Source organism: Enhydra lutris, unplaced genomic scaffold (assembly GCF_002288905.1).
Source record: "Enhydra lutris kenyoni isolate GAN:26980312 unplaced genomic scaffold, ASM228890v2 scaffoldscaffold4, whole genome shotgun sequence".
NCBI classification, from domain to species: domain Eukaryota; kingdom Metazoa; phylum Chordata; class Mammalia; order Carnivora; family Mustelidae; genus Enhydra; species Enhydra lutris.
In genome coordinates, this window is record NW_019154088.1 from 12,115,425 (window position 1) to 12,130,097 (window position 14,673).

The 14,673-nt window shown below is 40.0% G+C and overlaps 1 protein-coding gene across 7 annotated transcripts in view; it reads right to left on the bottom strand.

Annotated features, from left to right (window-relative positions):
- The window catches only part of LOC111158598 (tumor protein p53 binding protein 1), a 76,160-nt gene that overhangs the window by 55,881 nt on the left and 5,606 nt on the right, over positions 1–14,673 (bottom strand). For 2 of the 7 annotated variants that reach the window (XM_022520753.1, XM_022520728.1), the window contains exons 5-10: positions 8,747–8,877; positions 7,288–7,446; positions 6,507–6,636; positions 4,884–5,050; positions 2,284–2,410; positions 1,192–1,286 (exon numbers count right to left, since the gene is read on the bottom strand). In XM_022520753.1, coding sequence (XP_022376461.1) covers positions 1,192–1,286; positions 2,284–2,410; positions 4,884–5,050; positions 6,507–6,636; positions 7,288–7,446; positions 8,747–8,877 — 809 coding nt within the window. Of the gene's footprint in view, positions 1–1,191; positions 1,287–2,283; positions 2,411–3,306; positions 3,310–4,883; positions 5,051–6,506; positions 6,637–7,287; positions 7,447–8,746; positions 8,878–14,673 lie in introns of those variants that run through there. The other 5 variants (XM_022520736.1, XM_022520774.1, XM_022520743.1 and 2 more) reach the window with 5 other exon arrangements.

A 14,673-nucleotide genomic window follows, 5' to 3' on the forward strand; every position in this document is an offset into this window, starting at 1 on the left:
TACACAAAACAATGCCTGGCATACACTAAGTGCTCAATAAATATTAACTATTACATCATTATTGGTAAGTGAAAGAATGAAAAAGAAAATCATGAAATTTATTAGAAAAGTTTTCATGCAGAAGTAGCAGGAACTTAAAAATATCTTAAGTGACTGGGGCACCTTGGTGTCTCAGATAAACATCAGACTCTTGATTTTGGCTTAGGTCATGATCTCAGGGTCATGAAATTTGAGACCTATGTCAGGCTCTGCACTGGGTGGGAGCCTGCTTCAGATTCCTTCTCTCCCTCCCCTGTGTATGTATGATTTCACACTCTAAAATAAATAAATACATACATACATACATCCTTTAAAAAAATATATATATATATCTTGAGTGACTGGATATGAGACTAGGACAGAATAAAAGAGGTTTAGTGAGATAAATTAAGTAAAAAGGAATTCTTTCTTGTGAATAAAATAATATAAAATCACTAGGTCCACGAAGGACGATGTGAATGAAGTCAAAATTTCTACCACTACCTCCTAGCCACTCCCTGGCTAAAATTGCTTTGATGATAGCAAAAGTAACCTCTAAAGAGCAAAAGAGGGATGCCTGGGTGGTTCAGTTAAGCATCTGCCTCCGGCTCCGGTCACGATCCCAGGGTCCTGGGATCGAGTCCTGCATCAGGCTCCCTGCTCAGCGGGAAGCCTGCTTCTCCCTCTCCCACTCCCTCTGCTTGTGTTCCTTCTCTTGCTGTGTGTCTCTCTGTCAAATAAATAAATAAAATCTTTAAAAATAAATAAATAAATAAATAGCAAAATAATTTTTGGTTCCCTTTCACCAGAAGCATGTCAACATGCTGCTGCAAACTACTGGACTATTAGTAATAAACCCAGTTCTTCATTAATATACTACTACAATATACTACTTTGAGTTAAACTTTAAAAACATAAACATTTTGCCTTAAAGATCTTTTTAAAAATTAAATCAACAATACAGAATTGGTGTAAGAATCAGTGCAGTGCTAGAAGAGCAGAGGACTAAGAAAAGCACTTTATACTAGGCCACATCTCTGAAGGTGAGTCAGATACAAGCCCTACTGAATAATGTCACAGTGTTCAAGCAAATAAAGAAACAGTACATTTTGCAAGGCAGAAGTGTTCCTCCTCTTCTAATCTGAGACCAACAGACAAATCAAGAGAGCTCACCTTTTCTCCCTTCTTGTTCTGTGGGACTGCTAGGAACGATAAAAGGGGTAGATCGGAAAGCATCAGGGGAAGGAGCAACAAGATCTGAGGAATTCCTTTATATAAAGAGAGAATTCACAGGTTATTTTTACTATAGCCACAGTTTTGTATTTGTTTTTTACTTTAACAGCAAAAATATCTCAGTCAATCAGACAAATCTTATTAGCAATCTCTCAAACAGCTACCAGAGGTTGGCGGAAGAGCCATGAATAATACTTAACTATTTCTCATACCAGACCTATCCAAACTTAGAATGGAAAAAAAAAGAAAAAAAGAAAAAAAGAGTAAGGATAAAGCCATATGATTATAAGAGAAATAAACAATCTGACAAAAGAACATCATGATTACAAAGAAGAGAAAGTGCTAAAAAATAAATTCATCTGCAGAACTGGGATTAACACCATTTTTTCCTAATTAGAAAGATCAGAAAGATTATGCACATTTTTGTTTAAAAAAAAAAAAGCAGGGGTGCCTGGGTGGCTCAGTGGGTCAAGCCTCTGCCTTCGGCTCAGGTCATGATCTCAGGGTCCTGGAATTGAGCCCCGCATCCGGCTCTCTGCTCAGCAGGGAGCCTGCTTCCCCCTCTCTCTCTGCCTACTTGTGATCTCTCTCTCTCTGTGTCAAATAAATAAATAAAATCTTAACAAAAAAAAAAAAAAAAAAAAAAGCAACCTCTTTGCCATAAATAAAGAGCTCTAACTACTGTCAACTCTAGTATAACCTATTCTCCACCCCTATGCTACTAAATGGAAAGAAATGCTGGTCAAATGGAGGAGCAGAGTACTCGTTTTGGATGTGTAAGAGAACATAAACTGGGCAGTTTCTTCCTAGTGGAACCTCTGGGCTACTACTATAAAATCTCAAAACAGAAAAGAAGAGCTACCTGCTTTCAATAGGTCCAGTAAATTTTTAACCCAAAAATTCTAAAGCCCAGAGTTTGCCTTTTAGTTTTAAAAAGAATTCTGGACTAATAGACAATTTTAGCTCTTTCAACCTTAGCCTAAGACCCTCAGATACATGTTTCCTTAGCAGAGCTATTTTAGGCTTACTTACGTGGAAAGACTCTCCTGAGCAAGGGACCTCTGACCAGACAGCTGCAGGACATGCAGAGTAGTAGCAGGTGTGGAAGCCAGAGAACATCCACCTTCTTCCCTTGAAGGAGTAGAGCAACCATCAGAAGCTATTTTTCAAAAAAAGAGAGAGAGAGAGAGAGAAATTCTAGTTGCATTTGCTTCTCAGATTGACATCACGGAGTTGTATTAAAGAAAGGAGGAAAGAAAGAGGGAAGGGAAGAAGGAAGGGAAGGGAAAAGGGAAGGGAAGGGGAAAAAGAAAGAAGCCACTGTGTACGGCAAGAAGAGTAATATCCATGTTTCTAACCATGTTCCAAGAGGGCAGAAACTGTTTTCTGACTATAGTATAGTCAATGAAATGGATGCTAACACAAATTCTGAGTGACCATTCAATGCCCCCCTGCTGCTAAATTATGGCAAGAAGAGTAATATTCATGTTTCTAACCATGTTCCAAGAGGGCAGAAACTTTTCTGATTGTAGTATAGTCAATGAAATGGATGCTAACATAAATTCTGAGTGACCATTCAACGCCCCCCGCTGCTAAATTACGGGTTTTTCTTTTCTTTTTTTTTTTTTTTTTTTAAAGATTTTACTCATTTATTTGAAAGAGAGACAGAGAAAGAGAGGCATGTGCTTAAGTGGAGGGGAGGGGTAGAAGAAGAGGGACAAGCAGTATCTGTGCTGAGCAGAGAGCTAATGCAGGCCTTAATCCCAGGACCCCAGGATCATGACCTGAACTGAAGGCAGATGTTTAACCCACTGAGCTACCCAGGGGCCCTAAAATATGGGTTTCTTTAATACAGAATTGACAAAATGTTTCCTTAGTGTTTGTTTTGTTTCGTTTTGAAGATTTTATTTATTTGAGAAAGAGTGAGCAGGAGAGTACAGGAGCATGGGCAGAGGGAGAGGCAGAATTAGACTCCCCAGCTAAGCAGGGAGCCCAATGTGGGGCTCGATCCCAGGACTCTAGGATCATGACCTGAGGTGAAGGCACTTGCTTAACCAACTGAGCCACCCAGGTGCCCCTTCTTAGTTCTATCATGACCAAAGCTTGGAGGAAAAAGGCAGAATCCTAATACCTCTGCTTGGCTGCTCTTCTGTCTTGTGAAGCTTCTATTATAAAACAGCAAGTGAGCCTTTTATTCCAAGGTCTGCCTAAGGTGATGTAAAGCTCATGCCATGATGCAGAAGGGAGACGTCAAAACAATGAGCATAACACCTGATGATACAGGGATGCCAGGGTGGCTCAGTCGGTTAAATGTCTGCCTTTGGCTCAGGTCATGATCCCAGGGTTCTGGGATTGAGCCCCACACTGGGATCCTTGCTCAGCAGCAAGCCTGCTTCTCCCCCTGCCAACCACTCCCCCTGCTTGTGCTCACGTGTGTGCTCGCGAGCGCGCCCGCGCGCGCTCTCTCTCTCTCTAACAAATAAATCAATAAAATCTTGGCGGGGGTGGGGGGAACCCTGATGATATAAATGCAGCAATTTTCAAGATTAGAGCCTGAACCTCCTCAGAGGAGACAGAAAATACTAATGCATTAGTAAAAGGATATATGAGCAGCCATCACTGATTTATACTATGAAGAATCTTCTGTTAGTCCCTTCTCCTCAGAAACAGATGGGAATATCAGCTGCATTAATCCCTTGGGGATTCCTTGGGGGCACCTGGAATTCCTTGGGTTGGCTGGATGGCTCAGTCAGTTAAGCATGTGCCTTGATATCGGGTCATGATCCCAGGGTCCTGGGATTGGGGCCACCTTGGTCTCCCTGTTCAGTGAGGGGAAAGGGCGGGGGAGGGTCTCCGCTTCTCCCTCTCCCTCTCTCTCCCCCGATCCTGGCCCCAGCTCACATACGCACATACGTACTCTCTCTCAAATAAAAAAAAAAATCTTTTAAAAGAATAAAATAAATAAAATTAAATAAAATAAAGGGAATTTCTTAAATACAACCTAATAGCTTCAGTGAGAGGCCAAAAAAGTTTTTCTGGTGACCCTCTAAATGTCTTGAACATATTCACAGCAGAGTAAAGGAATATAACCTTCTCTTCTTCCCTCCTTATAACCAACATATATTTTGCTGGCTGTTACTGAAGCTCTCTGGCTCTGTCAGGTCTCAGAATGGGGGAATGGTGGAGATTAACACAATGTGAAACAAACACCATTCCAGTCTTCTAAGTTTTATGTTCTTTCTGGTAGGCTGTAACTTCCTATTTCTGACAGATGAGAAGGTAAACTGTTGTCCAGGTGATTATGAAAACTTACCCTTAATTATCATTATAGTTAAGCTCTAAAGATCTATGATGACAGAAATAGCTACTCTGTCCACAATATTAAATTTACTATATTATTATTATTCCTATTTCCATCTACAACAGAGAGAGAAAACTATGTTAAAATGTTAACCAGCAACCATTCCCAAAAAGCCCTTCTCATTAATCAGGTAGAAACACATTTTCCTTCCACATTACAAACAAGTCTACATACCTATAAAGTGCCTTCTAACTTAAATGTAGCCTCCAAACAGAAATAAAGTTTAGATCTTTGGAGAAGAGGAGCTACAGCAACTAATTACTCTTTGTACCTGTTTTATTGCTCTGGTCAAACAAGTCTTCCTGAGTTGACAAAACCTCAGGCTCTGGTGACTTCTGAATCTTCAGTCCACCTTGCAAGAATTCTTGAGCAGTTACTCGTTCATTTGTTTCCACAGCAGCAAGAGATACTTTGGGACTGGAAGGCATATCCTCTGACCTAGGAAATTCAAATCACCAGGAGAAAAAGTTGCTATGTTCAAATGCATTCACCTCTGAATTAACAAGCTTCTTCTGTTTTGTGTTTTCCTTTAATAATTTCAAAATTTCCAGTGCTTCCAGTTTATATAAATAATAACTGGAAGTGAATTAAGCTACTTTTTGTAATATAAAATCCTCAGCCCATTTCAAAGCCTGTTTCTCACACCAATATTTCTTTTCAACTTTGCTCACTGCTGTGCAGCATGCTGGCCAAGATTTCTCGTAAGTGATTTAAGGATTTGTGTTACATATACTGTTATCTAGGGAAGTATGAAGGATTCTAATCCAGACCACAACAATGCCAGTTCTAATGAGGACCTTCCACAGAAAAGAGCTTGGATGTGAATCATCCACGGTGCTACTGTCACACACCATCTATTGCTGGCCTTCACCATCTGATCTGCTCAACCTAAGCCCCAAACCAAGAATCCTTCATACCAATACTACTCATACGTGTAAGACTCTCAATCCTGGCCCCTTTACAGAGACTTGGGAGACTCACATACTAAAGCAATAGCATAACTAGCTACAAGAGCAACTTCCTAAGAAAAGCCTAAAAAGTCAGCCCAAGTTAGGCTGAATATTTTGCATTGGAAAGACAACTTCTCTTGATATTCAGCTTTATTCAGGACCCCATTCCTCAACCTTTCTACTGCAGGAGATTACAAACAATACTGAATGTTTATTCACTAACTCCCCTAAACTGGACACATCCCACTTTTCCTCTGCCATATTGAGCTGCTGACCAGAGGTAATGAAGTTTAGGATACAACAATCACCACAGGCAGAGCAGAGAAATATGCCTAATTCCTACCAAGTTAGGGCCCAGAGGACTTGGGAAAAGATACCTCTTTACAGCTATACCAGAAACTTTCAGACACAGGATACCTGAGGACCCAAAGCAATCTGGGTGCTCCTCAATATAGGAACAGATTTTCAAATAGTCATGTGACCTCTCATAACACTAGAGAGGGTAGAAGTCCTCCCATAAGCAGTGCCTCTGTAGACAAAGATCAGAGAGAAGTAACAAGCAAAGATTAAGGAGTCGTGCTTATAGGGCACCTGGCTGGCTCAGTTGGTGGAGCACGCGACTTTTGATCTTGGGGTTGTGAATTCGAGGCCCACGCGCTGGGTGTAGAGATTACTTAAAAATGAAAATCTTAAAAAAAAAAAAAAAGAGGAGTCATGCTTATAGTTATAGCAGCAATAAAATGATTTTGTAATATGCCTAAAGATGAGATGAGGACACAGCAAGAATTTGTAAATAATCAGTGTTTCCACCAGACCAGAAATATGCACATTATAAGGGGGAGAAAAGGCAACAATTTCTAAATATGCTTCCACCTAGCCAAGTAAAGCAAGTGTGACCCTAAAACAGAAACTCAAAAATACTTTCTAGAAAGAGCAGGGTTTACCTTGCAGGCAGTGGGTTTTGCTCTTCAACCACATGCACATCCTTACTGAGCTGTGCTGCCACAGGGACACCCTTGCTGGGCTGTTCTGCTGCGGGGGTATCTTCACCGGACTGTTCTTCATGCTTACTCCCTTGAAATTTTAAAAGACAGGAAGGGGACATTTAATTTTTCAAGGTACTAGCAGCAGTCCCAAATGCTTGCTTGCTTGCTTGCTTGCTTGCTTGCTTTCTTTCTTTCTTTCTTTCTTTTTCTTTCTTTCTTTCTTTCTTTCTTTCTTTCTTTTCTTTCTTTCATTCATTCATTCATTCATTCATTCATTCATTCATTCATTTATTTATTTATTTATTTGAGAGACAGAGTGTGAGAGTGGAGAGCTCAGAGGGAGAGCAGACTCACTGCCAAGCAGGGAGCCCAATGTGGGACTCGATCCTGGGACTCCAGGATCATGACCTGAGCCGAAGGCAGCTGCTTAACCAACTGAGCCACCCAGGTGCCCCCCCAAATGCTTTTTTAATGGCAAAGATTTTAATAAAAAGAGAAGTCCAATTTCAAAATATATACAGGCATCATTTCGAAAAAGGAAAATAACCAGTAACCCACTTACAAAAACTTAATCTGCAAGCCATCAACTGACAAGTATTTGCCAGACAACCTTACTATATTAACTTAGATTATATTAACTTAGAAACTATAACATGTATCAAGGAAAAAAACAACTAGCTCTAGCTCAGGAGAAAAATGCTTATACACAATTCCAAATGCCAGAAAACATGTTTCATACCAGTATTAGCATCCACATCAGACAGCCTAGTATAAGTAGAGTTGGTGGTTACTGACAGTGGAGGCTCTTTAGCTACTTCATATGGCACAGTATGTTCGTCAACATCCTGGCTCTGAGACAGCTCCAGAACTCCAAAGCCCAACTGTGATGAGGCAGAATCTAGAAACAAAATCCCAAGAAATTAGGTAGCATCCCACAATATTATGCATTGTGTAAGGTGCTGTTCCTTAGCCAAAAAAAAAAAAGGGGGGGGGGGAGTAATTTTAAGTCCTCCACACCAAAGCCTTGCCCCAAAGCTTTTCAAAATAAAATTAAGAATAAAGGAACTCAAAAAAAAAAAAAAAGAATAAAGGAACTCAAAGTGGGGGGGTACCTGGGTGGCTCAATGGGTTAAGCATCCCACTTCTTGATTTTGCTTTAGGACACGATTTCAGGGTTATGAGATTGAGCCTAGCACTGCGGGGCTCCATGCTCAGCTGGGAGTCTGCTTGAGATTCTCTCCCTCTGCCCCTCCCCCAGCTCCTGCGCTCACTCGCATTCTCTCTCTCTTTAAAATAAATAAATCTTGGGGTGCCTGGGTGGCTCAGTCATTAAGCGACTGCCTCCAGCTCAGGTCATGATCCCAGTGTCCTGGGATAGAGGCCCTGCATAAGGCTCTCTGCTCAGCGGGAACCCTGCTTCTCCCTCTCCCACTCCCCTGCATATGTTCCCTCTCTTATTGTGTCTGTCTCTGTCAAATAAATAAATGAAATCTTTACAAAAAAAAAAAAAAAAAAAAAAAAAAAGTTTAAAAAAAATCTTTTAAAAAAACAGAAAACAAAAAGAATAAAGGCACTAAAAATGAAGAGGAAAAATATGTAATGAAGCAAAAAATTACATATTATAAAACCTTAGAAGCACCTAATATATAGGTAGTCTATGTGTACTTTCTAAAAATATACATAAACCATACCCACACACAGCCATTCAGATTGTACTTCCACACGCAAAGCATACATCCCCCAAATACTTGAAAAACAAATGCAAAATGAAGAGTCAATATGCAGAATGGGGACTATCCAATAAGTATCAAATTCCTGAACATCAAATTAGGTGGAGTATCTTAGACAACTGCAAATTTCTTAATGACTATTCTCAATTTAATGATGAGAAATCTAAGACCCCATAAAGAGAATTTTTTTTTTTTTAAGATTTTACTAATTTATTTAAGAGAGAGTGAGAGAGCAAGAAGGAGCAGGGGGAGGGGCAGAGGGAAGGGAGAAGCAGACTCACCACAGACCAGAGAGTCCGAGGTGGGGCTCTGATCCAGGGACTCTGGGATCATGACCTGAGCTGAAGGCAGACGTTCAACTGACTGAGCCACCCAGGTGCTCCACCGATAAAGAAAAATTTAGATATCTACATGCTTATGTTAAAGGGACTTAGAACAATCTACTATCCAGAAAAAGCATAAAGCTACCTTCAGCACCAAGGGAGTGTGTGATAGTACCATCTCTAGTATCTTCTTCCTTTTCCTCCTCCTCCTCTTCCACGTCTTCTTCCTTCTCTTCCCCCACAGGTGGAGCAGATTCCACTGAGATTCCCAAAACACTAAACAGCAGAAAGACACAATTATGTCTTTCCAGACAGGTTCAGACACTTTGCTCAAAGCATCTTTCAAAATTTATTTGTGACATCCCCACACACCAACATCTTAAGCAAATTTGAAAAACGTAAAAGGCGTGGCCCCCATTAGTGCTTCTTTCTACAGAAAGCACCTGACAGCAACTCAAAAAACATTGTGCAGAATTAAATAGCACAAATACTTAACAGAAGAAAGGAACAAACATACTTGGAATTTTACCTTTCTCTGAAAAAATATAACCAGGGAGAGAAAAATCTTACTCTCAAGAGAATTACTGACAAGTGACATGAGAAGATATGCATTAGATGTGCACTGAAGGGACTCAAAAATACATCAACTGAACCAGTCACAGTTCACAAAAATATTTTAGTAAAAAAAAAAAAAAACCTTAGAGTACGTATATAGAATCAGACAGTCTGAATAAAATTCTGGTAAGAGGCCTGTATATTTAAAGGAAATTAACACTACAGGTCAAAAAACATTATAAACAAAAGTAGAAGACAACAATTAGAAAAAAATACTCCAACAAATAGAACAGTGTCCACAGAACATAAGGAATTCATATGAAGAACCCTAAGACATAAATGAACAGACAACTCATAAAAAAAAAAAAAAATAAGTATCTTTAAATGTGTAGAAAAACAGAGAAACTAATTGTTGCCCATCAAATTAGGAAAAAAAAAAAAATTACAGGGCGCCTAGGTGGCTCATTTGGTTAAGCAACTGCCTTCAGCTCAGGTCATGATCCTGGAGTCCCAGGATCAGTCCCACATCAGGCTCCCTGCTCAGCAGGGAGTCTGCTTCTCCCTCTGACCTTCTCCCCTCTCACGCTCTCTCTCTTTCTCATTCTCTCACATATATAAATAAAATCTTTTAAAAAAATTATAAATACCATACTACCATTCAGCATTGCCCAAACCTGAGGTGAGATAAACACTGTCATTATATACTATTTATAACACTACTTAGTTTGCTATAAACTAAAAGAACCTTCTGGAGAACAATTTGGAAAGATGTTTCTAAAAAAGCTCTAAAAATGTTTATAACCCAATAATTTCAATAATTTCAAGAAATAATTTGAAATGTGCAAAAATCCTTGTACAAACTTATTTCTCAATGTTTACTGTGATTAAGAAATACCTATAAGGCTGGCATTAAGGAAATAATTAAATAATTTCCTAATCCATAAAATTACATATTATGCAGCTATTAAAAATATTTGAGGGGCGCCTGGGTGGCTCAGTGGGTTAAGCCTCTGCCTTCAGCTCAGGTCATGATCCCAGGGTCCTGGGATCGAGCCTTAAATCAGGTTCTCTGCTCAGTGGGGAGCCTGCTTCCCACCCCCCCGACCTGTCTCTCTGCCTACTTGTGATCTCTATTTGTCAAATAAATAAATAAAAATCTTAAAAAAAAAAAAAAAATGTTTGAAAAAACCAGATACAATGTGTAGAAAACCTGGATTGGATCCTGGATAACTAAATAGATAAATAAACATACTTGAGACAATGTTCATTATAAAGTATATTTTGACATCTGATACAACTGTGAAAATCTAAGTAGGAACTATTTTGCTAGGTATTACTGAATTAATATTTTCTTACGTGTGATATCAGTATTACAATAATGTAAGATAATGTATTACATGATAGGGAATGATACTAAAGTATATAAGGGTAACTAAGATGTCTGCAGCTTAGTTTCAAACAATCTAGCCCCCCAAAACATGTATTTTATATATGTATGTTTATATATGTGTGTGTATACATACATACAGAGAGAGAACAAATGTGTAATATCCTTTCATCTTTTCTGTGGGTTTAAACTTTTAAAATAAAAAACTTGGGGAAAATGTTATTAAGAGTTTTAACTGTCATGGGAACAATTCCATGTTGTTAAGCAAAAAAGGTCAACAAACAAACTTTTACCTTAACACATGTCAACTACACATATATCGAGTGCACACACAAAAAAGAGGGAAAATATGCCAAAATGTTTACAGCAATTAGCCTCTGGGTGGCAGAATTATAGGTAACATTTTTCACTTCCTTAAAACAACTATCTACACATTTAATGTTTCATACAAAGATGACTAAACATAACTATAATGAGCATAAAGAAGTGAAAACACAAATTTGCAAAGTTGGGGACCATGATCCAAGGAAATGGGACTAAGTAAAGATTTTCACAAAAATAGAACATTACCTATAACCAATTAGACCAGTTACATAACCTTGGGAAATATAGGGAAAGAAAAGTCCAAAAGCAAACATGACAAAATGTAGAAGAGCAATGAAACACAACGCAAATCACATACTTTGGCTCTTCCTCAGTATCTTTTGGTGGTTTGGCTTCATGTCCCTTCCTGACCTCTAAATGCTGGTAGGCTCAGTGAGTCCCTGAAGCTCTTCTCCACCTTTACCCACTTCCTAATGATCTTATCCAGACTCGGCTTTGAGTGTCATCCATACTTATGACTGTGCAATTTAAACCTCCAGTTAGTTACACCATCCCCCTGAGCTCCATCCAGATTTGCCAACAATTGCCTCCAACTGTCCAATGAAAAAGCAGCTCAACTTCAATACATCTAAACCTGACCTTTTCTTGCACTCCTGTTCATCTCCTCTAGCAGCAACTCCATTCTTCCAGTGCTGAAACCAAAAATGTGGTATCATTGTTACCACCCTCTCTCTCATATTCCACATCCAATCAAAAAACCCAGCATCTCAGGGGCACCTGGGTGGCTCAGTGGGTTAAAGCCTCTGCCTTCGGCTCAGGTCATGGTCCCAGTGTCCTGGGATCGAGCCCCGCATCGGGCTCTGTGCTCTGCAGGGAGCCTGCTTCCACCTCTCTCTCTATCTGTCTGCCTCTCTGCCTACTTGTGATCTCTGTCTGTCAAATAAATAAATAAAATCTTTGGAAAAAAAAAAAAAATCCCAGTTCTTGGTTTAAAAAAAAACCCAGCATCTCACCACTCCTCATCCACTTCTACTCTGGTCTAGCCACAGGCATATGTTGCCTAATATTTTCAGAGGATGCCTGGGTGGCACAGCTGGTAGAGCGTCCAACTTCTTGGTTTTGGCTCAGGTCATGATCACAGGGTTATGGAGTCAAGCCCCACGCCAGGCTCCATGTTCACTGCAGAGTCTGCCTGGGGTTCTCTCTTCCTTTCCCCCTCCCACCTGTGTGCACGTACACTCTCACTCTCTCTACAATAAATAAACTTTTTTTTTTTTAAAGATTTTATTTATTTATTTGACAGAGAGAACACAAGCAGGCAGAACAAGAGCAGAGGGAGAGGGAGAAACAGGCTGCCCACTGAGCAGAGCCCTATGCTGGGCTTGCTCCCAGGACCCTGGGAGCACCGCGTGAGCCAAAGGCAGCCACCAACCCTCCATAACTAACTAACTAAATAAATAAATAAATACAGTAGTCTCCTAATTGGTCTTCCTGCCTCTACCCTTGCTCCCCCTTCAGTCTATTCTTCTCTTTAATTTTATTTAAATAGCTTCTTTTAATTTTTTTCTCCAGCTTTAACAAGCCATAATCAACATATAAAAATTGTTCACTCTTCAGTCTATTCTTAATCCAGCAGCCAGAGTGATCCTGTTAAATCTTGAATCCGATCATGTCATTCCTCTGTTCAAAACCCTTAAATGCCTTCCTATCTCACTAAGAGTAACACCTGAATTCCTTACACTGTCCTGTAAGTCCTTACATATTCTGGCTCCCCCTTTATTTCTTTGACCTCTTCTCCCACTTCTCTCCATCACTCTCCTCCAGCCACACTAACCTTCTTGCCATTTCTCAAATATTCCAGGCACATTGCTACCTCAGGGCCTTTGCACTTGCTGTTCTTTATGCCTGGACTGCACTTATCCCAGATAACAGCAGACATCACTTAAGAACTTTTTTTTTTTTTTTAAAGATTTTATTTATTTGACAAAGAGAGATCACAAATGGGCAGAGAGGCAGGCAGAGGCAGAGAGAGAGGAGGAAGCAGGCTCCCCGCAGAGCAGAGAGCCCGATGCGGGACTCGATCCCAGGACCTGAGATCATGACCTGAGCTGAAGGCAGAGGCTTAAGCACTGAGCCACCCACCCAGGTGCCCCCACTTAAGAACTTTTAATCAAATGTCACATCAGTGAAACATTACTTATGTCACCCTATCTAAACTTGGAAATCCTCTGACATTTCCTATCCCCTTCCCTGCTATATTTCTCTCTCCAGCCCTTATCAGTGTTTAACATACTATTTACTTATTATGAATTGCTATATCTCTCATACAAGAATGTAAGCTCTATTAAGGTCTATGATTTTTATTTCTTCTGGTCCTTTTCATCTCCAAAATTCAACAGTGCTTGGCATATAGGAAATACCCAACAAATATTCACAGAATGATTAGATGAATCTGAAAAGGCCTGAAATCAGATTATAGACAAAAAATACTGATGTTAAATTTTTTCCCATTGTCTAAAGCTGATGGAAAAGAAAACAAAGGTTTAAATACATTATTTAGAAATATAAAAGTAACTAATAAAATTTAGAACTAAAATAATTATTATCAAAACTTGGGAGTGTTTTGAGTTAAATCCTCATCTTTCATTATGGAATTCAATTGTCTTAATTTGATAAAATAAGAAATGACAGTATAATGGTGTTAGCTTTACAAAAGATTTGAGTGCTAGGACAACAACCTCTCAAAGAAGTTAAAACACACTTAAACGGCTGCCTCTGTGAAAGGGGACCAAGGGTGGAAAAGGACCCTGCTTTTCGTTATAAGCTCTTTTTCACTTTTAATCTTTTTATTTTTATTTTATTTAAGTAGGCTCCACACCCAGCATGGAGCCCAACATGGGGCCTGAACTCATGACCCTGAAATACTGAGTTGGAGACCTGAGCTGAAATCAAAGTCAGACACTTAACCAACTGAGCTACCCAGGTGCCCCAAAAGCCGTTTTTTTTTTTTTAAGATTTTATTTATTCATCCGACAGAGAGAGAGATCACAAGTAGGCAGGGAGGCAGGCAGAGAGAGAGGAGGAAGCCGGCCCTCTGCGGAGCAGAAAGCCCGATGCGGGGCTCGATCCCAGGACCCCGGGATCATGACCCGAGCCAAAGGCAGAGGCTTTAACCCACTGAGCCACCCAGGCGCCCCCCAAAAGCCCTTTTTTAAATAAATTAAGTATTTTTGAGGCGCCTGGGTGGCTCAGTGGGTTAAGGCCTCTGCCTTCTGCTCAGGTCGTGGTCTCGGGGTCCTGGGATCCAGCCCCGCATCAGGCTCTCTGCTTGGTGGGGAGCCTGTTTCCTCCTCTCTCTCCGCCTGCTTCTCTGCCTACTTGTGATCTCTGTCAAATAAACAAATAAGCTCTTTAAATTAATTAATTAATTATTTTTATTGCTCTGTTAAAAATATTTGACAGGTCTCATCAAAATTAAAAATCTGTTCTGTGAAAAACCCTCTGAAGAGGATGAAAGACAAGCTATCAGGTGAGAAAAAACATTTGCAAACCACATATCCTATGAAGGACTAATAACTAGAATATATTAAGAATTCTCAAAACAGGGGCGCCTGGGTGGCTCAGTGGGTTAAGCCGCTGCCTTTGGCTCAGGTCGTGATCTCAGAGTCCTGGGATCGAGCCCCGCATCGGGCTCTCTGCTCTCTAGGGGAGCCTGCTTCCTCATCTCTCTCTGCCTGCTTCCTCCTCTCTCTCTGCCTGCTTGTGATCTCTCTGTCAAATAAATAAATAAAATCTTTAAACAAAAA